Below are 25,180 nucleotides of genomic sequence, written 5' to 3'. Positions count from 1 at the left end.
TGTGTAGAATAGTGTGTAACAATCAATGCACTTGGTACATATTTTTACGGTTTTCACTTTTGCCTTTTAATATTAGGTTTTGAGTAATAGAACGACCTCACAAGAAACTTATTTTTACTGGGAAAAGTCAGAGAAAAGGTATCGAACAAAAAATCGGGAGGAATTGTTAGAGAAGGTGGCTCTAGTCCGATGAGATCAGCAGTGAGTGCAATTCTTTCGGCGCCAGCCCCAGACACAAGGATGTCCCATCCCGACTACAGACAGACGGCCCATGATCATTCAGCTCTTCTTGTTCTTGTGCGGCATATTGGTATGTTTTTCTATTTTTTGTTGTCTAAGCATCTGAAATATAGATTTAATATAAATGTTCTGAAAATTATAGTATGATAAATGCATGTATCTGACGCGCTTAAATTTTTGTTAAGCAACTATTATTTGTTTTGGTATTATTATTTACTCATGTTTTTTGTCCTTACACGTTTTGTTAACTAAATTACAATTAGTATGACCATGAAAAATTAAAGCCAGGGTATTTACTTAAAAGCTAGGAGCTAATTATGAGTATTTGAGGAGTCATCTTGCGATGTGTTTCCTCACAATCACGAATAACTTATAGGGAAGGCTGGAGTGGATTTGATGTGGAAGACGGAGAAAGGAGGGCAGCAAATTGAGTTGAGGGGGCCTTAGTATGCACAGTAAGAGGGACATGTGGATTAGATGTTTATGGTGCACCAGTATTTTCTTCGGGTGAAAGGTGGTAAATGCCCAAGAATATTAAGAGCAAGGGTGGCTCTTTTGGTGTAGCATTTTAAATGATATTGCTTCTCCTCTGCTTTGATCACAACAGTGGCATATTTTAGTGGCCTCAAATTAATTTACTTTTATTGGATAACTTGCGTGTGTGTTGTTTATTCACTTTCAAAGTCATTTCTGTTCCCTGTACTTTAATGTGTTGGTCATGCCTACAATGTCAAATTGTTCCAATCCAATAGTTTTCAATTTACTTGCTGATATTGGAACTCCCAAGGTATTATACACGTTCTTCTCAATCCTCCTAAGGTCATTTAGGTTAACTGTATAAGGTTCCCCATTAATATTGCATCTGTTGAGGCTTCAAAAGAGACAATATGGCCCATTAGTCACCCAAATTGAAATTATTTTAAATTCCCTGTAATTATCAAACAATACCTTCTGTTTTTGGACTTTTTTGCTGAACACTCATTTCGGTTAACATAATAGCGTCCTGAATGTGAAATAAATGATTAATTGTTATAGTTTTTTCCTTTTATCAACATATTTACCCTAATTTTAGCCAAAACAATTAGGAATAAAAATGTAATCAAATGATTTCATTTTTTTGTTTGCTGCAGCTTCAGTTAGATGTAGATGATTTCACTGGTGGGTTGTGAACGTTAGGTCTTAAATTAATAAACAATCTTTACTCTAACCATGAGCATTTCATCAATAGTGGTACTTGTTCTTTACATGTATAAATAAATACATTAAAATTACCAAAAAATAGCCTGTGACCTTAAGGTATGTACAGTATGTGGGCTAGTTAGACTTAAGGTCGCTGGTGTCTTGTTTAAATGATGCCCACTCATAGAAGAGCCTTTGCTCTTTTCATCTCTTGTGTTGCTTTTGTGAAAACATGGGCTAGATTGAAGGAAAATCTTCCCGAGAGCAACATCAAGTCACCAATTAGCAAAATGAAAGCTTTTCTGAGGAGTTGAAGAAGGGATTCCTACTGCTCTCTAACATTTTCTTTTTCCTAGTGCTTTTCAGCGCCTGTGGCATGTGTTAGAAAATGTGAATAATACCAGAAAATTGCTCTTGCACTATAATAGGAAACTGTAGAATTGGTGTGTAAATATATGGAAAAATAGGGAATACTAATTCTCATTGCGTTGATCTTTATTATTTCATATTCCAGTCATTTAAATATAATTATTATATTGTGCATCCATGTGTTACAATTCTCTGAATTATGGGAGCTTATTTCCAGCATAGCGAATAATATGGGCCTTCACTGCATTGAATGAGTTGCTCATAGTGATAGAACAAACAGTACATTGCTAAAGAAAAAGAATCATTTCAGATTCCACATTCATAACAAGGCCATTGGGAGACCCTGACTTGTAAAATTAATTTATAACTTAATCTAACTAATTCTCTTTTTAACCCTTATCATATTAGCTGATATCCTACAGTTAAGAGGAATGAAAGCTTTGAGAAATTCATGTTAATGGTATGTTTTGGAATTGGGATATTTGGGTGCCTAACGTACAGGCTTCCTTAAGGCGTGGGTTCAAATCCTGGAGATAGGAGATCTTTTTCAGTGGTATCTTGATCCCTACTTGAGGTGCTTTGTGGAGAGCATTTTGAGTGAGTATGCTATCTGTCAGATGGGGCATTCATTAAATTGTTAAATTGTAGATCCTTTGGTGCCTTTCGTTAAGAGTAGGCTAATTCCGATCCTGGGTTTCTCTCCACCCTTTCTCCTTTTCCATCCATCCCTAATGGCACAAATTACTTCAGCTGTTGGTTGCCTTTCCTAAATCTACTACTATTAATGATATGTTCATGGTGCTAAAGATACATTTTTAGAGATATCCTGTATTTTTTGACATTATGGGGACTCTTATTTACTCTTTGAATGATGTACCTTGTTGACCATGTGAATGATTAATGTAGTTTTCCATTTATGAAATTATTATTATAAGATAATGACTTGTAAGTCATTGTATGTTGAAATGTTATGGTGATGAAAAGCGTTGTTTTACATTCTCATTTGTATTGAAAAACTCATTTCAAAACTGATTTATTTTATTTTGGTGGCTCATTTTAATGGCTCTTTTATATTATGAATGGGCTTATCACAGGACGTCAGTTGAAACAGAAGAGTTTTGAGAGAGTCTTGGAGCGCATACGACGTGTATCTCGTCTGCGTGTTGTGGTTGATCCGTCTGCTGCTGCTGCCGCTTCAGCTTCAGGTGCACCAGGTGGTCCCCCATGGCCACGCGAAATCACTGCTCGCTATGTCACAGATTATCCTGTTGAAAACAATGATTGGGGTGATTTTCAGACTCATCGTAGAGTTTTAGGCTTGGTATCAGTGGGTGAGTGTTGTAATCATTATTATTATTTGATAATATTTATTTTTGAATAATTTATTAAGTAATTTTTTTATGCGGTAAAATTCACTGAAGATACTGATAATGATGATTAAGATAGGATATTTAGGCTTGATGTGACAGCAAATAATTTCTTTACTTGCAATTTGTCGTCTCTTTGAATTTAAAAGAAATTTGCTGTGCCATTACTAAACCAAATATAAGTTATTTATTTACTTATAGTTAATATGTGATGCTATTCATTAGAAAAAATTCAATTTTAATCTTAGGTTTAAAAAAGTGAAATTAAACAGCATACATAAAAAGGTATTAAGTAAGGAACCATAATACGGGAGGCGTACTAGCTTTAAGGCTGATTCAATTTGCTGAGTGTTACCTCATGAGTTAAGCATATTTTACCTGATCCTGTTTCCCAGGGAACTGGAAATTTGGTTTCCAGTGTCACCCCATGTCACTTTTAGCTATCACAAGGATCCATTCCCTGTTATACGTATTGACAAACGAGCACAAAGACTGTAAGATGGGAGTTATTCATAATAACATGACCATTGCCCAATTCACCACACCACTTCCCCCCTCCCTCAACTCTACAAGCCACGAGGTTCAAGAATAATCAACTATCATACTCGATTTGTGAGGGTTTACAAAGAATTCTAATTTTTGTAATTTTGTAAAAAATAATGCATTACCATTAGATTAAGAAGCTTTATATTTATGCCACTTAAAAAGAACATAAGTGTGCAAAATGCATAAGCTCATCAAGCTTTTGTGGGAACTATTTGTGCTTTGTAAATCCAAAATTATTTGACTTAAGTTATTACTAGATAATCAAATAATAATAATACCTAGGCATAATAGTCCAGTGGATTGAACATTGGACTACTGACTGGAGAGCTTGGGTTCAATTCCTGGAGATGCCTGTGGGAACCCTCAGCTTCACTCTGGATTTTCATGGGAAACCCTGGGTGGCATAGCAAACTGGCTACCCTACCTTGATGAGTAAATTTCTCAGTGTTGGACTTAGTGCTACGTGACCTCTACCCTCACTTATCAAACTGACCTTCAGGTTGACAACTGTGGTTTTGGGAGTATTAGAAAATTCTGTATTTTCCAATAGTTGCCCCATCTTCACAGATATCAAATATTAATTATCTGGTGGTAGTTTTTTATGCCGCAGTGAGTGACGATCTTTCCTAAAGCTCTTGTGTACCTGAAATGTGTCTGAGCCCTTAACTTTAGCTATTGATGATCCCAAAGTATTTAGAAATATTAGTTAAGCAATTATGTATTTTCTGTTTCCAGTCTTTCTTGATGTATGAGGGCTTATGGAGAGACTATACTATAGTACGCTGGACTGAGGCATAATTCACACCACTGCAAATGCCTGTGGCATTGTATGTACAGTGTTTCGTCATATCGTCTTGCTCCATTAAAGCCCATAACATTACGGAGTGTAAGAGGATGCCTCTGTAGCTTCATTGACTAAAGCACTCGACCATACAATGAGGGATCCAGGTTGGAATCCTGGTCAAGGCAAATAATGTTTACAAGCCCTAAAAAACAAGGAAGACATCATTATGATTATTGTAAAATCCATTTAGAATGTATTGTTTGGTCGGGCCCATGTATATTCTGTGATAGTTAAAACTGTAGATGTGTGGTATAATGATGAGATATGTACTGTCTTTTAATACTGTATCATCTATTTTTCTTTTCAGGAAAGTGTGACTCACAACAAGAACTTAATGAGTTGTGTCGAGTGCATGAATCTCTCAAGGTGAAATATGCATCAACTCTCTTTGACTCTCGTTGTGTCGTATTTGGGCTGTATCCTGATGGAACACCCGTCATCTCGCAAGCGAATACAGTTACTCCGCCTGCACATCCAAACAAACCCCTACCACAGTCCCCGACTGCTCCCTGCTCCCCATCTCCACCACTGGCATCATCAGAAGACCTGTCAACCCCATCTCCACCGCCATATCAACGTCTGGGTAAACTTGCAGACAACGGGGAAGTGAATCAATGTATAGAAGGAACCAATTCTATTGATAGAGTTTCCCCCCTGCCAGAAGATGATGCTACTTCGGCTCTTATTATTGGAGGAATAGATGTGGAGAAGATGGTTAATGGTATGTATTGAGTAAGCATTGTGTGCCATATAATCAAGAATGTAAGAGCCCATACAAGAGCGGCAATAAAACTGCTTTTGGAGAGTTTAAGAAGTCATTGGTGTTATCACAAGGTGATACCATAATGCTCAGTACCCAGACTTGTTCATTTTCCAGCATCATGTGATCACCTGGCTTGATGAGTTAGTTCATTGAGCTTGCTGAATTTTCATTCCATCATGCCCCAAATATGTTCCTGTATTCTATTTTATGGTTGGTTAGTGTTCATGGTGCTAAAGGTACTCAAAAAAAAGTTCATTTTAAGTTCCTGGTTCTTCTGCACATCAACATGTTTTGACTGCCTTGACTGCTGTTTTGTCTCTGGGGTATAGTAGTGGACCCTAGCTTCATCTGTGGTCTCAAACCAGCACAGAAAATCTCGTTGGTTGCTTTAAATGGGTCAAACATTGCTTGGAGATTTCCATTCTGATACGTTTGTGTTCCTGCCTCAAGAGTCACAACACTCATCTAGTGGATAATATTCTCATCCAATTCCTCTGTTAAAATGTGATATGCCCATTCACATGAAATCCTTCCAGTTTCAGCAATTTCTCACACTTTCAGTCTGGGATCCTCCATGACCATTTTATTCACTTTTGCAATCATTTCTGGGGTAGTGGCACATTTTGGCTGACCACTAAGCGGATCATCATCTAAGCTGTCCCAAACAAACGTGAACTTGTTTGTCAGCTGGGCAACAGTTGAATATGAAGGAGCAGAGTCCCCCTGAGTGTTCTGAAAGTCTGCATGAATTTACTTGGTTTTCGTATCTTTTGTTATGAAGTATTTAATCACTGGTCAAATCTCAATTGTTTCCATCTTTGCAAATCACTTAACGGGAACAACAACAGAGAGGTATCCGCACCACAGATGTCTTCCCCGAGCTCTGCTTGGTTACGTGATTACTCATAAGGGATTACCTATTACTAGGTGGGAAACTCATTGTACTAGCCCTGACATCTGGTGGTGAACCTGAGGGCGTTTCTAACTACCCTCATTAAAGGTCATTAAGCATCTCCTCGAAAAAACAACCTAATATGTACAAGCCAATAATTATTATGTTGCTTCATTATGTTATGTCCAAGGGATATAATTAGGTTAATTTCTAATTGACTATGCAGATTGTAGCATGGTAGCCTTGTAAGTAAAACATTAAGTCATTGGTCAACTGACAAGTTTAACGTCACGTGTAGACATGTATAGGTGTTGCCTCTGAACACTTCTAGCTAAACCCAATCCAAGTAGTTGTCTGACTACGAGCATAATGGCAAACTATGATACCTGATGATGAGTTCCTCTACCTAAAGACTATAGTCACCATGTATAACCATAATTAACTTACTCCTGATTTTTGAAAGACTATGGAATAAAGTAAATCCCATGTTACTTCGGGCTATTCTCTTAGTTTGGAGGTAATGATAGTCTTTGCGAGTTGTTGAGCATGTCATTCCTGAGAGATGTATACATAGCGGAAATGGCCTTTTCTAAAATTCATCAGTTAACAGACAAAGATGTAAAGCTGAATAAAGCATATTATGAATAGAGTATATTGCCTTTAACCGGAGAGGATGGTAAATAATAATTACCATTTATTAAGATAAACTCGATGAAACTGCAGGAAATGCCACGACAGTAACTTTTCAACAGAGTCATCTGCTAAATGTGGTTTACAATGCAACAATTTCAGAGTGTAAAAATTATTTGCATGGACCAGATTGAACCTGGATCCCTTGATGTCCGGTCGAGTGATTTAGCGAGTTAAGCGACCAAAGTACCCTCTTACACTGAAAGTTTGGACTCCGGACATTGAGGGATCCGGGTTCAAATCCTGGGCGAGACAAATGATTTTGACACAGAAATTGTTGCATAGTGATTCATTGATGTGAAGAAGCAATTGAAGTAAAGATGTACATCGTATTATGTAAATCACTGACTTAACTAACTAAAAAATCAGTAACTTTAACTAAGTCAATGGATTTCGCAGTGTAGTTACCATCCTCTGCTTTTCTATGCTGGCACGCCTCAAGATTGCGATGAAGCTCAGCTTATATTATATCATCCACCTTACTCAACTCTGGCATCATGTTTTGAGAAAAAAGCATTTGTGATGCTGATTAAGGAAATAATAGTTTTATCTGATTGACACCAGTTTTGTGTGAAATATATATGCATTTAGTTTCTTTATGATAGTGAGGAAAAGCTAAATACTGGATTTTTGAGTCTTAAGGTGTACAATATTTGGTTAATAATTCATCATGCATATGTACAAGTACTGAAATGGAGCAGCTATTTAATAACTTTGAATAGAGAAATGTGACTTCCAATGTAATTTTTTTGTTTTTGTGTATTTTGATCACTTAAATGCAAGATGTAAAATAAATAGGAGAAATTGAATGCAAAGATATGTCCTAATATGATTGCATACTATGTTCCAAGTGATTTGTTCATTTTTCAGATGATGCTGGGGAGTCTATGAAAAATGATAATCCATCTCCTGGCTCTCCAACTCCAGTAATATCAGCAGATCCACTGCAAGATTTGATTGAGGATGGAAGTCATCCAGTAAAAATTCCCAGGTCTAAGAAAAAGCGACCGCCGCCCCCACCTCCGCCAGAGCAAAAGGATGCACCAACAACTGCTGAAGTCATAGGTATGAATTTGTTATAACCATATGCATTCTTTTGATAATGCTAAGATATTGCTTGCCATATAAAAAAACCAGTGAGTGGTACTGCCGCTTCTTAAGGGTTTTAGAAATTATATTTTCCTTCTCATGCAATCATGATTTAACCTCACCGATAAAGGTTTCTCAAGCCATTAATTCTCTATGGTTCCTATTGCAAAACCTAATGTCTGAGTCAATTAAATAGCTGTGTACCTCATTCTATATAGTTATTAAATAAAATTGTTCATTTAAATGTATGAGTTGATAATATCTCTATGTTATTGTAATATATTTATTTGCAACTATGTATCAGTAAGCAGTATGTAGGGCAGCATCCTAAGGCTTTTATATCACTAGGGGGTATAGCTAATAAAATCTTGTATAATTTCTTGTGAATCTTCTGTATTAGTTAAAGTTTTTTTAGAAATTTTTATTGAGTTGCAAATAATTACCATCAAAGAATGAAACAAAAATAGATTCCCAATATATGTGTTAGCTTTTTATGATACTTGGATTCCAAATACCCTTTGAATTTAAGGCAGTTGCAAATGTGGAAACTTCATGGCACACTTGTTAGCTAGTTGAGCTGAAAAAGAAATCTTTCCTCATTTATTTTGATGATGAAATCTATCAATTATAGAGTGATGGAATGAAGGAAATGGTATATTATTTGAGTTAAAATAAATGGCATTTATTTTTAAAGGACAAAATGAAGGGCAGCCTGAGGAACGTCGCCCAGTGAGGCCTACAAATATTGATCTTAAACACAAATTAAAACCAGCAAATATGTCATCTCCAACCCTTTCCAGTGCTACAGCCTCAACTTGTTCCTCTTTGCCTTCATCCCCATCAACTCAGTCCTCATCCTCTTCCACATCTAACCCTACACCACCTGCTGCACCTTTCTCAACTCCATCGAATTTCAAAACCAGACCATTGTTTTATCCTGACTTGGACTCTGCTATTGGCAAAGGCGGCCAGTCATCTACTTTGAATGGCACACAGGTTTGTAATTTTTTTGTTTTGATGTATTGACCGAGATTTATTTTTCTTGGAGATGATATTCCTGCATGAAGTTATTTTAGACTCTTGAGTAAAAATAAATTATTCAATAATCATTACAACTGTTAGGGATAGTAGTTTTCCCATTCATTTCATGCACTAGGGATGAGATGTTATAGGCTTGATGTTGAAGTACATTGATGGCAGGGGATGACTCTTGACCCATAAGCTTCTTAATGTATTACCATACTGAGGCTAACTACATGTAATATAATGTGTTGAAATTAAAGGAAATTATTCAAATCAAGATTAACTTGTCAATAAGATATGACAATTTTATATCCCAGTGATATAAAATAAACTTTAAAGTTAGTGTTTTTCATTTCCTGAATCCTGGTTACTAAGTAAGTAAATTGAACTAAGTAAATATACACTCGAATCTGCATGCTTATTTATGAAGAGAGTATCTCATGCCAGGGATCTCCTAGTAAAAATAAACACAAGGAAACAATCTTACTTGGATGCTAACAGAGAACAACTGTGGTTGTTTACAGAAAACTTTTTTCCATACCATTAACAAAAACGGGCCACAGTTACTCTAATAATATTTCCTTTCCGAAAGGATTTTATTGTTATGATAGTTCAGTTAGCACATTCACTATCCTTTTTAGTTATTGGGATTATCATGGTGCCAAAAAATAGACCTGAACACAGTTGTCACTAGGTACATGGCCAAATGTCTGGGTTATGACACCAGATATGCTTTGGGCGTGAACATATGAGGCAATAAAAAAATAAATGGTAAACTATAGTTAAACCAAGTATTGATTTTAAAGAGGGAAATGAAAGTTCTGTACAATTTGGTATTCAAAATGTAATTTGTGTGAATATTTATTTCAGGACTTGGAATCTGCAATGCGAGAATTTCTTGCTTCATTGTTCTGGGTACTGGAGTCCAAAAGACTTGTTTTAGCAGGAAACAAGAGTGGTACAGGCACTGGTTCATCCTCAGGGCCTCTTGGTAAGTTTTCTAGAGTCGTGTATCAATAAAATGTAACCAATGTAGGGTCTTATTTTAGTTAAGTTTTAACTCAATTTTTATTAGAAAGGTGAAGATTTAAGAGAATTTTATGTTGATCTAGCTCCTTTATATTGAACCTACTTTCTTGAACAATGAGATTTTAAATTGTCCTTGAGGATGTCCGAAGTGCTTATTATTATACATATTTCCCTCTCACAGGATTGCCATCACTCACTGGGTCAGCAGGTTCTGCCATAACTGCCCCGACATCTTCGGCTGATGGAAATATACCTACTTTGCCATATTGTGCTCCGTTTGAGAGGAGAGATTTTGTAGGCTTGTCACTAGATTCCAGGGCAGCACGACGTCGTTGGGCTGGTCGAGCTCTCAAGAGGCTGGGTGACCTTTCATGCCAAGCTGGAGCACCTGCTCAGGCAGCAGCTGCCTATGCATCTGCTGCTGAAACACTCAAGGCCGCTAATGATTGGCTTTGGCTTGGTGGTTAGTCTGAATCATTCATGTCCTAAAACCTGCAAAACCAATTCTAATGTATAATTTAATTTCTTTTACCTACTTGGGATCTTTCAATTGCTGGTAGGGCTAGACATGCAAATAAATGCGTGGTCTACTCTAGATTTTAGATATTACAGCTTAAGAAAGGCCTATTCTGTAATTGTTTGAGCTATTATACTGTGGATGTGACAGTAGTTCTGAACATAAATATGAAAAAATATTTGTGCTAAACTATTTATGGGCCATAAATAAATTGCTAAATTCTTTCCTCCAGTACCTGATGAAAGGTAGTCATATCTTTCATAGCTATGTGCAGCTACTAAAGACCATTTCCATATCAACTCAGGCAGGAAGTGTCAAAGGACTGTCTACAGTTTATTTTAAATTTTGGTAAATTTCTTTACCAATAAACATAATTATACCATGAGGATTTGGAGGAAAAGTTTTTTGGCCATTCACAGGCCTTTTGAAATTAATGAAATGTTATATCATTCTCTACCCCTATTTGATCAGTCTTATTAATAATTTTATCTTTGACTTGTAATGCCCAATGATAACTACTGCAATGTTATTATTGCAATTTTGAAGTCAAATCCATCCAAAATTCTTTCTGCGTTAAGATATTTACAATTTATTTAGATTTATATTTGGTTAGAATTCTTCATTCTTGGGGTATTCCAAAGAAATTTATAAAAATTTATTCTTATAAATGATCCTGGTGTGATTCTCAGTTCCTTGTTACGTTTACTTTTATTCTGGCAATAAAGTAAACTATGTATACATTTACATATCCATTTTAAAATTTCATTCTTACCAGCCAAACTAGAAACATAGAAACAGATTGTCAGTGTAAATATTGTGGTTATGCCTAATGGAGACCTGATAAATAATAAATTGAAATATAAATAAATAGGTGATGCTTTTTCCTTCTTGAGAACTTGGATGCTTTTCAATTACTGTGTGTCTGTGTGGATTTTTATTTGACACTATTGTTTGGTGTGTTTCAGGTGCCTATGAAGGACACTGTTCTGTTTCTGTGTGTGTGCTATACCCAAATCCATCACTGATACCACCCTTGCAACGAAATGCATCATTCCCAGATGGAATACTGAGTGGAGTGACTAATGGTGGTAGCCCTGCAAAAAGAAGGTTAGTGCAGCTCATATTGAAAAGGCTCATTTGGGCTGACTACATTATAGCTTAATGTATTGTTATATTTTATGTAGTCAACCAATTAAAGTTAATTTTTGAAAGAACTTTGAAATTACTACAAAACTATTACAACATTTTACCACTTCAGCCAACATAATGACTTTCTGCCATAAAACATTTTCTACTTCTGCTCCGCATAATATTTGCTGTTATTCATGTTATCTCAAGTACATGACATTTTTCTGTGTCATTTTTGTTCACAACAATATGTGAACAAAATACAAGTGGCTGAGATGGGATTTTTGAGAAAGATTCAAGGATGCTCCTGATCAGATAAAATGCTCATTGAATGCAAAAGATTAGAAACAAATAATAATATAAAGGGCATAAAAATAACAGAAGTATAGCTAGACCACATCAAAGAAAGGGATGACATCAGATTAGCTGAGCTAATAAGAAAAGTAAACCTAAATGAATGGAAGAAGTCCGATCCAAGAAAAGATGAGAAAAATTGTTAAGTCAGAAGAGGCAGCTTATCCCAAAAAGTACAAAAAAATTAAAAGAATTGACACCCAAAGAAAAAGCCATAAAAGATACTTTAAGGAAGATGGAAAGAGATAGTAACTGATGAAAAGGGTAATTTGAAGATTAGAGTTAATTTGCTGAGAGGAATATGAAAAGAGGGCAGACCTAGTGAAGAATCATCATAAGAAAGATACGGAAAACTATTGGAAGACGAAAGGAAATGTTACCAGCTATCCTGATTTTAAATAAGTCTTTTGGTGATGTGTTACAGAGTGACCATGTGGAATGAGATTGCAAATTGTCTGTGGAAGAGATGTAAGGAGTAAGCATAAGAAAGGGAAAATAATATACCCTAGTTGTTCTGAGAGAAGTAATAAATAAGGTAAAAAATAAATGTTGGAGAGGAACCAAATGGTGCAGAAGAAGAAATGGTCAAACAAAGTCCTAAGGATATCAGAAAGAAGACATGTATATAAGACAGAAAAAAGGAAACCTGCTCAAGCTGTAATCTAGCTGTAACAAATGAGAAACCAAGGACAGGGAAAGTTCATACCAAGAAAGCTGAGAGAAGCTATAACTCAGCAAAAAAATAGGGAATCGGTACTTGAAAGATAACATGTGCTATTACTTATTTGGCTCTTATTGATAATTATAGTCATTGATAATAAATGTTGAAAGAACTAATATGCATATTTATAAGTTAAGTAAGAAATGTGGTAACTTTAAAATGCTTATTTTAGTATCAGGAGAACTCAGTGCATATTTTCTCTATCCTTGATAATTGAAATTTTAATTATTATAAACGATCATACTGTGGTGAATGAAAATTGTTTATTAATTTTTAAAGGAGAAATATAGAAACTCTTCATAAAGGTAAGGTCTTTCATTGATTTTGTAGTAATAATAAGGGATCATCTTTAAGGCTATTGCAAAATTTGAAATCTCTGTAATCATTGTTTGTACTAGACTGTAACCTGATTATTCACGTTTCCTAATAAGAAGTACGTGAATGTGTAACCATGCTAATAACAAAAATATATGAGGTTAACTCGTGTTTTTGACATGAAATCAACTATTTCTCAATTTATTAAGCGTTGCTCTCCTTGGTAATTTTCAGGTCCAGCCCAACTCTTTCTCCCTCCCGATCCTCTTCATCCATAGCCTCAACACCCTCACCAACAACATGCTCATCTTCCGCTCAATCACCTTCTCCCACAACATCATCTCCCACTACTTCGTTGGCCTCAACACCTTCCTCCTCTTCTTCTGGGTCGTCCTCAATGAATGGTGCCACTAATGCTCCTGACTTGAAGAATTGCCTGTCAGCAGATGAAGTGATGAAGAAATACCGAGAAGCAATTGTATTTTATAGCCAGGTAAAGAAAATGTTATTATATTTTAATATATACTATGTTTTTAGAAATTTGAGAGCTGTAGTGCATTTAATTTATAAAGGAGCACAAAATAGGAGGAAGCGTTTTTGATGAGTCTAAAAAACCAGTTTAATTGTAATCTTTCAATATTTTTAAATAGTATCTTAAAATATCTATTGTTAAGTTGTACCAGTTGTCTTGCTGACTTGTATTGACTTTTCAAACTGCCATATCGTATATTTTATAATAGGTGAAAATGTGAAAGGACACTTGTGATAAAGTTTATTGTGAAGGTACTTCAATATCAGCCGTTGATTAAGAAACAATTTGCCTATATTAGGAGTTAGAGACAGATGAGCAGTAAGATGGATCACAGAGGCGAGGGTGAACTTTTTGGTGGAATTTAAATACTTCTTTTTCGCTATCCATTTTATTGTGAATTAAGATAATGGTAATTCTTCATCAATAGACACAAAAGAACCATGTCTGAAGAGACCTGGTGATCCAAAGACTTCGTCAGTTCATTTTTCTCATAGTAGTGTATGAACAAAATTATATATTCAGGGCATTTTGTGTACATCAGTTTCTTTATATTGTATGACTACTTTTGGGTTAGGTGAAAAAGCTTGTAACAATAGTTCATAGGATTGTGTGCATGCATAACTGGTTGAAAATATACTTACATGGATCATTATGAAAGTAATGCGCATGATTTTATTGTGATGCTACTATCCTTGACAGCGTGGTAAAATCAGTCGGGAAATGTGGTGGGGGGTCTGCCCTTCCAATGCAGTTGGTCGCCAGTTTTCTCCGAGCAGTCTGAGTGGAAAGATGTACCTCCCCGTGAAGTGTGTTTTTTGACTTTGTAACATGGCAGGAGGGAGGTTCCAGCCACACCTCCTTCATGGCGTCATCAATTAGTGTAGGTTAATCTTAATGTTGTCCACTGCTAACCACTATGCCTCATGAATGGAAACTAATTGAACAATTTCCCTGGAATTCGACAAGAGACATACTTTTACGTGAGGCGTGTTTTTTGACTTTGTAACGCGGCGCATTGGAACGTTTGCTTGAAAAGCTATACGCCATCAAGTTTTGGGTGCAGCTTGGAAAGAATGCTACTGAAGCATTCTAAAATCTTCAAGGGGCCTTCAAGGATGACTGCATTTCAAGGTCACAGTCCAGGAGGTGACACAAGATGTTCAAGGAGGGCCTGGAGGAGGTTGCCTTGGAACCAAGTTCTGGATGCCCAGCAATGGCCAGAACCAATGAAAACATGAATCGTGTGCGTGAAGTTTTGCATTCTGATTGTCAATTGAGCATCCAGCAAATTGCTGACACCTTACACATGTCCACATTTGTGGTACTTGGGATAGTGACTGAGGACCTGGAAATGCGCAAGGTCTGCACAAAGTTTTCGCCAAGTGTTGCCACACGTCCTTCATCGTGACCAACTTCCTGCATCAGAGCACCCTGCCCGTTACAGTCCCGACTTGACTCCAAACGACTTCTTTTTGTTTCCCTGACTGAAGAGAGAGCTGAAAGGAAAGCATTGGGAGACTGTGGAAAACCTTCAATAGCATGTTACGACATTCCTGAGAGACATTCCTGTCGAGGAGTTTCATGGTGCCTTCCAGGCATGGCCGACATATCTACGCTAGTGTATTAATGTAGGGAAGAGTTTTTGAAGAATTTTAAGCATTTGCACAAGGTCAAAAACATAAACATTGTCTTCTGAAATTTTATACTGTTGAAAATGTCGTGCTCTAATTTCTATATACTTTTATTGGGGATTCATAAAAATCTTGAGCTTCATCGCCCCTACACCTGATTACTGCATCACGGACATCATCCACCCAAGGCATGGTATGCAAGGTCCAGTGGAAAGGGATGTAGAATAGAAATGGGCTTTTAAGCAATAGCCTAAGATTAGGGATCTTTAAGTTATTCCGATCATGTTGATTTTTTCTAAAAAAGGAGCCCCTAAAACTATATTGATTCTTGTCATTACTTCTCAATTTTCACATTTGTGGTTTGGGTTGCAAATAGGGGTGTAATAAGCCTAGTGGCCAGAGCATTTTGCTACTGACTGAGGGGCCTGTTTTCAAATCTTGGTGAACATATACACCCTCAATTTTACCCAAGCTGTGTGATTTTTTTGCCTACCTGTCTCTTTGGAACCTGTGGACTGCACACAGAATAGAACTGGTCATTCTTATCTGATGTTTGAATTTCAAATTCTGTGGGAAATAGTGCAAGTGAATCCTGCCCTTGTCTATAAAACCAACCTTTTAGGTAGTTACATACTGCGGTTTTATTGGCAAATGCAAGCTACTCATTGAAATTCAAGGTGTTCGTCCTTTTTCCATCTTACCACTGAGCTAAAATTTCCAATTCAAAATGTTTGTTATCTCTTATTTAATGTATGGTAACTTGACATATTTTTTCTTTCACAGTACCAACATGCTGGGATTATAGAGATGGAAGCCTGTTTCAAGGCTGCCCGTGTTGCCATCGAACTAAACAGGCCTTTGCAAGCTGCCAGTTTTCTCCAAAATGTGGTTTTAATCAACCCAAATCTTGATGAAGAGGAGAAGGTAAAAATAGTAAAAAAAACTATAGGAATTATATACAATAGTTTCCTTGAAAAATTACCTGAAAATATTACATCCCTCTTAAAAATGCATTACTTGTCATTTGTGTGATTTCTTATTTCTTGTGTCATTTTTAGAGGTGTAGTGATGGGACACTATGATTTGTTTTGAGACAGTGTGTGTTCAAGGATTGGGTGGAAATTAATGATAGCATCTGTACCTGCTTGCTATCTTTAATATAAGGTTACAGAAATTAGCCTGCAACCTATCTCTATCATTCATAATAACCAAAATAATTGTTATGATTATAAAGTTGACTTACTCTCTTTCTCCTAAAACTTCCTAGTATTTTTACTGGGATACTATCTATTCCAACTGCCTTATTCATCACCATTTCATATGTAGTTTTGTCTCTCATTTATGCATGTAAATGTGTCATACCTTCTCAACCCTGAAGCATAATACCCAAATAAATTTGATTTTTCTTCTTTTACCTCCTCATAGTCATTTATCTTTTATTAATGAGTTCATTTTTCCATTGCTAAGAAATTTTCTCATTCTATCTAGCTGTACTGTCCAACATGTTTCTTTTTCTCCTTTATTTGTTGAATGGGCTTATTATTTTTATCTATTGATAATCCTTGGTTGCCAAACTCTTTGTAACTACTTTTCATTTTGTCTCTTTTGTAGATCTCTTTTATCACTTTAAAATCATCCCATCTTTCCTCAGCAGTTTTTATCCCCTTATTCCATAGTATTAGAACTTCAGCTGTGATTCTAGATGCTGCTGCTCTTTGATGTACATGTAATCATCATTTAATCTACAGTTGAACCTCAAATTCAAAATTTTGAGGATCAAGCGAATAAATGTATGTAGTCAAGGTTTAAGTAAATTTAGGTACAGAACGAAAGGAGACATCGAAAGACTATTTTAATATTATCTAATTGAAAATATCTCAGTATTCTGATAAAATGAAAGGCATTTTTGTTTATTCACTTGAAAACAATAAATGTAAAAGAAGAAGTCCTCATGCTGTTAAATTATGCCAGTATTATTCCAGTTTTCTAATTAAATATTTATGGTAGAATCTCAAAAGCTCTTTTCATAATTTAGCATAGCTTTTTTATAATATGTATTTCTGTTAAAAAATATTCTTGTAGATTCTTATGACATCTCATTTCAATTATTTTATCTTCTAATGATAACAGATTTATCAGACACAAATACTCTGGTTAAGAGGGATTACTTACTTTGGAATGGGCATTGTTGTAGATCACCTCTATGCAGCACAGAATTCTCCCCATTGATGAGACTTATTATCAACTAAAACTAATGACTCTTCATATGTGTCAAATGTTGATTTTTAAATCGGAGTATTCACTCCATCCAGTTATGCCCTTCAATTGTTGAATTTATCTCCTGTATGTCCTTCAATGTTTTTATGGAAATTGCCTGAGCTTTATTTTTTATCCTAAGTATTGTATTTAATTAGGCTTTACCTCTCTAGTGGTACTTTATCTATTTTTTTCTCAATTATTTCCTAGCTTAAAATTGATAAGTTATTTGCGAAATGTAGATCATTATGTTTATGCTTAAGTCATTCGCTTCGCATTTTGTTTGCTTATAATTCACCTGGGTAACTTGATTGCTGTTTCTAATCAATAGCCTGCTGGAAGAAGTAATTATTTTTGCTGATTCTCTTTACCCAGATATATACATATAATCATTTGTCATTTCTTTATTCTTCCCATAGTTGTTTACTCCTGTTGCTATAGTATGATTTTCTTTGTATCCTGCATGTTTCTTTTAATTCTGTTAGCTGTTTTATGGGTCATCCAAGGTCTTTTTAATCATTATCTTACCATTCATCATTTCAGATAGCTGTCAAAAACTGTTCTGTGATTTGCATGCCTATCAATATTATCAGAGTTTTTTTTAACAAGTGTGCAATCTGTAGGTTCTCCTTCATAGGGTTTCACTCATTTTTACTTTTAGGTTCAATGACCTCTTCCCTATATTTTTTATATTAGTCTCATGTTATTTATTTTTATGATGCCTCTATGTAATATTTCTCATTTATTACTCATTTCATCTATTTCATTACGGTTGTTTGTGTACTCTGATTTCATTTTAATTTTATTTAAAATATATGCTGCACATTTACTTAATAACTCTTATATCTTGCATTATAATTTTTCCTAAACCATTACGTAGGAGCAGTTTATTGGGTAAGATGTTGAAGTGTAATCTGTAAGAATTGTATATAGCAGATATTTTGCTATAGAAATAACATTGAGGGCAATATATTTCATTTAGTAAAATTCTGAATTAAAGTAAATGTTAATTTTGCCTCTGAATCCCTGCCTTTTCCCTTAAAGTACCACTGTATGTAAAAATTATGTGGTTGGCTTCAGTTTGGATAGATTTGGGTGTTTATTTCATTAGCTGTTTTGTTTTATTGACTCTTTGTTGTAATGTATTTAAAGGGTAGATAGCTCTCGTCAAATATTTAATATGTAGACATTTTGCATTCCCTTGTTGGTACAAAAATAATTAATTATTTTTCCCCTTTTCAGTTTATGTTGAATCAATTTTATCTTGGTTTTTCACAAATGCATTCTTTACATGAGTCTATTTTGCTACACAGGGAAATTGCAGCATCATAAGGAAACCCTAGTGCTTTGATCATGTAAAACCAGGAACAAATGCATACCATGCAAAGAGATGTCACAGGTGATTAGTATTGATACTGCATATTTTGTGCTAATGAAACGTATGATGAAAGGTGACAACATTTGGCTCGGCTGCATCACATATTTTTAAATTTCAGCTTGATTTTGGTGACATGCTCTTCAGCTTTGATTAACAATGCCGTGCAAGCCTGCAGAACAATTGCACTAATTCCTGCCCTAGTGTAGATTTTCTTGCACTGCATATTTCATTTGTGTTTTTGCATTAAAATGCCAAATTAACCTCATGTTTTGTTGCACTATATCCCTTTGTAGATACAGCGCTTCACTACACTTTCGGATTTGTACTGGCGGATGGGCTTCGGGCGAAAGGCTTCCATGTGCCTTCGTCTTGGAGCCATGCGTCACGTCTCCCCAAGCAACCCCCAGCCCCAGTGGGATTCCTGCCATTCACTACTTCTTGGGGCCTTAACTCGTGGCCACAAAGTCTCTCTTGACCCCACTGTCTTCCCAGGCGGTGAGTCTGTTTCCTCCTCCCCTCCCCAGGATCTTCGTCATCACATTGTTTGCATATGGCAATAATAAAAATGTTTTGCATAAGCCTGGCTTTTGGAAGAATAAATGCTTTTATTAAGTTAAGTCATTGAGTCCAAACGTTTGCTACTAACAAAATCAGTTAACCATTTATGCTTTATTTTACTAAGACTTGTGAAGTAATCTATTTAATTTTGTTAGATTAATGGTGTTATTTTAATAGCTCATGTTCATGTAATACACTATACGAAGGGATTTTGTGGGGGTGGGTGTGCTTGAAAGTAGTGCTTTGACGTAAGCTACTCTCTGTTGAATTTGATTTCCTTGTTCTGTTTACAGAGAGGATTCATATAGACTTGGGCACATAATTTTGTCCAAGTCTTCCAAGGAAGACTTGGACAAAATAATGTGAGTTTGAATTTAAAACTTGAAACCTTGAAATAGAACCTCATTAAATTGTGTACATTATGTGTACATTTGAGCTACATTAAAATTCTATCTAAATGTTGAAGTGGGTGTCTTCTCAGAGCACTTTCTAAAGTAGGGACATCATGTCAGGAGTAAAATCAGTTGCATCACATTTTTAAATAGCTCGGCAAGGAGAACGGGTCTGAAAATAGATATTCAGTTAAAGTGTGAAAATATCAATTGGTGCCCGTTGTTTGGGTTGAAGGGATAGCAACTTTCTAGAATGCCTAATTATGGTTTTTTGAATGCCAGAAAAGTTCCATAAAGGTGATACAATTGGTCTTCCAAGTATATTCGAGTGTTTTAACCACTTGAATATTTTTATGTGACTCATCTGGATAATGACTAAGCATATGCAACCAAATTTTATTATGAATCTCAACAATAGTTAAAACTGCTTTACTAATTAGTTGTTATTTAAAATGAATGCATAAAACAGGGATAAATCAACAAAACACTTTTTAAAAAATTAAGAAAACTTGTGAAAATATCGATTTTTACTTATAAAACAAATTTATTAATGAAAGTACACATCCACAATTCCAATCAATTTTATTAATCCCAATTTGAAGCAAAAAACTGGTTTTTGGATTATCATAGAATTTTCTGTGAAGGTCTGGTACTCTTGTGCAGCTTGAGGCATCATCCCCACAAGCCTATTATAGACTTGAAGGGGCTCTGATGAGGATTTCCCGAGTTTAACGCAAAACTTCACTGCGTAGTGTTGCTCGACAGTGCGCTCCATGCTGGCGCCACGACACCACAAAAAATCACACGTCACAAAAATCCAACTCCTGTCTCAACGCATGCCTGGAGGCGACTGAACTAAAATGCATCTGAGTAGTGGGGGACCCCTCTACCAAGCCGACCAGTCATATTCCCATCCACTGCATTGAGGCTACAGTGAACCAGTCACAATACTTGTTGTACAGACCCTGTAGACCTTTTAAAATCGTGAGAATGTGTAACTGTTGCTTAGATACTCTAGTCACTCTATTCATCTTACGGATGTTTCTTGGGGGTCAATTTTAAAACTCTGCACAAAATATTATTAAAAGTTTAACAACAAATTACTAATAATATGTTTGAACACAAGCTTGGAAAAATGTGTGACCGCTAGCAATACTAAGATGCTAGCAGAACGAGAGTGCTAGAGACAAACTGCCATAGCAGGTGTGCAATGAATTTGAGAATTCCCCTCTCATAGTCACTCGTTATGTGAAAAGTAGCTTGTTAAGAATGTCACTTTCAGGACCATAATATTTGAATTACCTGCTGTTCAAGTTGCTCGTCAAGCGAGGTTCCAGAGTAAAAGAATAAAAATACAGAGTTAGATTGAGGGAAGTATGTACAAATAGTTAAATTATTAACTGAGGAAGGTAACAAAAATGGCAAAAGGAGCTTGGTGGAAAACATGGTGTAAGGGTGTGGAAAGTTTACCGAGGAAGGATGATAATGGTGCACGATACAGGAAATTAAAAACCCTGTCAGGAATTGAGAAGTGGAAAACCATGCCCACAAAGAGATGATTCAGGGAAATCATTAATTAAACCAGGGAAAATTCAAGAGAGATATATATAGAAGAACTATATGAGGAAGACATCAGGCCAGCAAGCTTAGACATAGAAAGAGAATATGATGTAGATGAAGATAGCTTAGGTCCGGGCATACTTGATGACTAGAAGAAAAGGCATGGAGGGAATTGAAATCAAATACGATGTGTGGATAGACAACATCCCTGCGGAACTACTTAAAGATTTAAGATAGCATGGGAGGAAAAGTGTTTATGATGATGTTGATAGAGATACATACATCTATATTACAAAGTGTATAGTGAGTTTTCTAGAAAAGATCTCATAATAGGTTGGTTTATTACCATCTCTTTGTTTAAAGGTAAACAATTCCCTCCTATTTTAAAAAAAATAGCATTGTTATGACTGGAGATAATGAGCTTTTTTTAATTCAGAATGGTAAAAATATCATTGATCCATCATTTACACATACAAGGGAAAATGGAATTAGTGTTTTCTGGCTACTGGACTACTATCATGCTAAAATTAATTTTCAGTATTTGTGAAAAATAATTTTCACCTATAGTTTTTAGTGCTGTGTGGTTAGTAATGCTTCATGAAAATCATGGACTGTAAAAATTTCTTATTGCCAGTCAGAAGGTCTTTATTGGCCATTTCATTTTTACAGATGGCCTTCATCCTGGCTGGCCAAAACTCCAAATTCAAGTGCTGCGAGAGCTTGTTGTTGCTGCAAGAAGCATGGGTAACGGAGCTCTTGCAACAAGGCATCTCACATTCCTATTGCAGGTGGGTGTCATTTTCATTCTTCTAGTATTAGATATGTAATTGTCTGCTGCTATCATCCAGGAGGAACCCCTAGGTAAACATTTGATATTATCAAAAGAAGCCTGGTTTTTAGGCTATGTCAGGAAATGTGGTGACGGATATTTTCACTTCTGTCACATTTATGAATTGTTTCATACATGATTTACATTACTCTCCTTTAAACATATAATATTTCTTACCTGGAGAATTGCTTCAGTTACATTCGCCAAAGACTTTCACAGTTTATCCCTTCATCTTAAAGTATTTAGCCTAAGCACTCGCTGTAAGTGCATTGTATTAAAGCTATGACCTTAATATACAGTGTAATAATTTAATTAACTTTGAAAATATGTGCCAAAACAAAACTTCATTGTATTATAGCCCTTAAAAGTTAACATTTAGATGCGAAAATAGGTTCATAAAAATCAAATGTCCTCATTGCCTCTGCATTAAGCCAGCCAGTCACATTCTTTATGGCCAAAACTGGTGTTCACAGGTATTTTAGTAAAACCTGTTAAATAAGTACCTTGTCCTCTGGGTTATGGATTATTCTAATATTTCTATGCATGAATGTCCCTGTGCTAATAATTTAGGATAAAAAACTACTATTCTCTCATATTAAAATAACTTGACTTACTTACTAAGAAGTTCTTTTTCACTGAAAATGTTGAATATCTCTCGAATTGGTTGCTCCGAAAACCTATGCTCTAATGTCAACCACTGCACTGGCACTCAATTAAAAGAATACGAATCAGCCATGATAAAAACATTGATCTAATGACTCAAACTGAATCTAATATCACCTTTGATTTCACGAAGGGGTTCTAGTCATCCTTAGTATTAGTAGCAAATACTTAACCCATGCAAAGGACCCTGTTTATGAACAGCAAATGATGATAATTAAGCTGTCCCAAGATTGGTGTATGCAATTCAAAACAAGTCGGAGATTGAATATAGTTATACACGTATATTACAACGCATACATCAAATGTGTAACATAACAAACAAAATTGATTGGTTTACTGTCCCATGTACTCTTTTAAACTGTTATGTGATTTTTCATTAAAATAACCCAAGTTCCGGTGCTCTGCCTGAGTGAACTCCTCTCAGGTGTTCCACTTGGTTATTGCCTCCATTACTGCCAATGTTTTGACCCGATGGAATTTCTAAGTCCCAAGTTTTCCTTTGAATTTACAGAGACCGTGCAAATCTTTCAATGAACCAGGTTATACCTTCTGTTACATGTGACTAGTCGAATATTGTGTTGGTGCAGTTTGATGGTGGTTTAGATTTATATCATTATGTCTTCTAGTGAAATAATTATGAGTATTAGCATTTGCTTTAATGAAATGCATATTCTGTTCTATAAAAATGTATCAAAATGTTAAAATTTCAAAATTTTTGAAGTATGATCTACAAGATTTGCTATTTTAAATACATGCATATTTTAAAGACGAATTTAACATAATTCATATAGCCTACCTTTGAGGCACAACAATCTTGTTTAATTGTGTACCACACCATAAGTCAAGGTAATAATTAGTTATGCTGTAAAAATTACTGAAATACACAGAACAAAATATTCATGGAAATAGATGATTTCAGAAATCTGACACAAAGGACATCCCACCTTCTACTATGCAAGAAATTCTCTCCTAGAATCTTTGCACTGGATGACATGTTTAGTGGATTATTATCCAATGCTGTATTATAATTATGATGGCAATTATTTTAAAATAATACTATCTAAGTTTTATTATAATTCAATTTCCAACCATTTCAATTGCTCCTCTGAAAAATGTTATGAAGTAGTAAGTGGCCTTCAGAGCCTAATGTATTAACATTAGATGATGAAAAAAAGAAGTTAATGTCATCTGCATAGGTTACTTTTTAAACAATGGGATGATTGCATATTGTTAATGAGTCATTCACAAAAATTATTAATAGGATGGAAAATATATAGAAGAGGGGAAATTTTTCACAAAAGAGAAATTAGAAAGAGAAAAAGTTAAACATGAACTGATAAGTTCTTTTAACAAAAAATATTTTTTTTTCTTCTATACAAAGATCTAATTTCACAGTCTGCTGATCCTTTTGATGAGTTTCCCCTAAATGTCTTAAACACTAGGAAGATGAGGGACTCTTCACAAGGAATACAATTTAGTGAACCCATCAGAAGTGGATGTTGATATCTTTGTTTTGAATGTTAATTTTGAATGATAGGTTATGTTTGAGTGACCCTTCTTCCTTCTCCAATCTCAAATGGGGACCGAAAATTGAAAAATCAAATTTTACTTTAATGCAGACAATGTGGCATCACATGAGCATTGTGGAGAAGAAAGAACTCTGCAACTTGCTGAAGTCGCTGACCACTGCCCATGGAGATGGATCTCCTGTGCCATTGGTGCTGCCTTCTACTGGCCTGGTGGTCCCTCCTGCAAACCTCACTCATCTTCCCCAAGCATTGTAAGAAATTTAGCATTGTTAGTCTACAAAAGAATTATAATATTAGTGTGATACAGTTAGGTCATGGAAAAAGTTCATAAATTTTCCCAGCTGTAGCTATAACTATAAAGCATGTTTGAGACTTGTCAGCCCATTGATAGACGACTGTCAAAAATTTTAATTTACTAAAAATGAATCTATTTTCAAATTAAATTCAGTTGAAAAGTAGGTGAATGTACTGTGAGGAAAAAAGCTCTTTCTTCCATGTTTTCATGAACCCTTTAGTAGGAATGTTATCTGCCCCATAGTCTTATTTGACTTCAATATGCATACATATGTGTAACCAATGCTGTTACTGTGGTGTTATTGAATGACACCACATTATACCAACGGCATCTAACTACAGACACTGTTATTGTGCATGGGTCATTCAATAACTACTTAGAAAATTCAAGAGAAGGTACTCTTAGTATCAGAAAAGGTTTGCTTTTAGCAAGTCTCCTCTCTCCCTAACCTGCTTTTAAAGTGTCAGCAATAGCCATTCATTCTTTCATTC

The 25,180-nt window shown here is 35.5% G+C and overlaps 1 protein-coding gene across 3 annotated transcripts in view; it reads left to right on the top strand.

Moving 5' to 3' along the window:
* brun (trafficking protein particle complex subunit brun) overlaps nucleotides 1-25,180 on the top strand; it is a 48,421-nt gene that overhangs the window by 1,869 nt on the left and 21,372 nt on the right. For all 3 annotated transcript variants that reach the window (XM_071595017.1, XM_071595018.1, XM_071595016.1), the window contains 13 exons: nucleotides 77-310; nucleotides 2,883-3,119; nucleotides 4,853-5,266; nucleotides 7,761-7,955; nucleotides 8,674-8,975; nucleotides 9,873-9,993; nucleotides 10,213-10,494; nucleotides 11,514-11,655; nucleotides 13,301-13,559; nucleotides 16,013-16,153; nucleotides 19,157-19,358; nucleotides 22,043-22,161; nucleotides 24,485-24,645. In XM_071595017.1, the coding sequence (XP_071451118.1) occupies nucleotides 190-310; nucleotides 2,883-3,119; nucleotides 4,853-5,266; nucleotides 7,761-7,955; nucleotides 8,674-8,975; nucleotides 9,873-9,993; nucleotides 10,213-10,494; nucleotides 11,514-11,655; nucleotides 13,301-13,559; nucleotides 16,013-16,153; nucleotides 19,157-19,358; nucleotides 22,043-22,161; nucleotides 24,485-24,645 (2,696 nt within the window). In that variant the 5' untranslated portion in view covers nucleotides 77-189. The remainder of the gene's footprint in view (nucleotides 1-76; nucleotides 311-2,882; nucleotides 3,120-4,852; nucleotides 5,267-7,760; nucleotides 7,956-8,673; nucleotides 8,976-9,872; nucleotides 9,994-10,212; nucleotides 10,495-11,513; nucleotides 11,656-13,300; nucleotides 13,560-16,012; nucleotides 16,154-19,156; nucleotides 19,359-22,042; nucleotides 22,162-24,484; nucleotides 24,646-25,180) is intronic.

This window comes from Hetaerina americana, unplaced genomic scaffold (assembly GCF_022747635.1).
Source record: "Hetaerina americana unplaced genomic scaffold, ioHetAmer1.1.p SCAF_7, whole genome shotgun sequence".
In the NCBI taxonomy this organism is placed as follows: Eukaryota; Metazoa; Arthropoda; class Insecta; order Odonata; family Calopterygidae; genus Hetaerina; species Hetaerina americana.
This window is presented reverse-complemented; position numbering and strand designations above follow the sequence as displayed.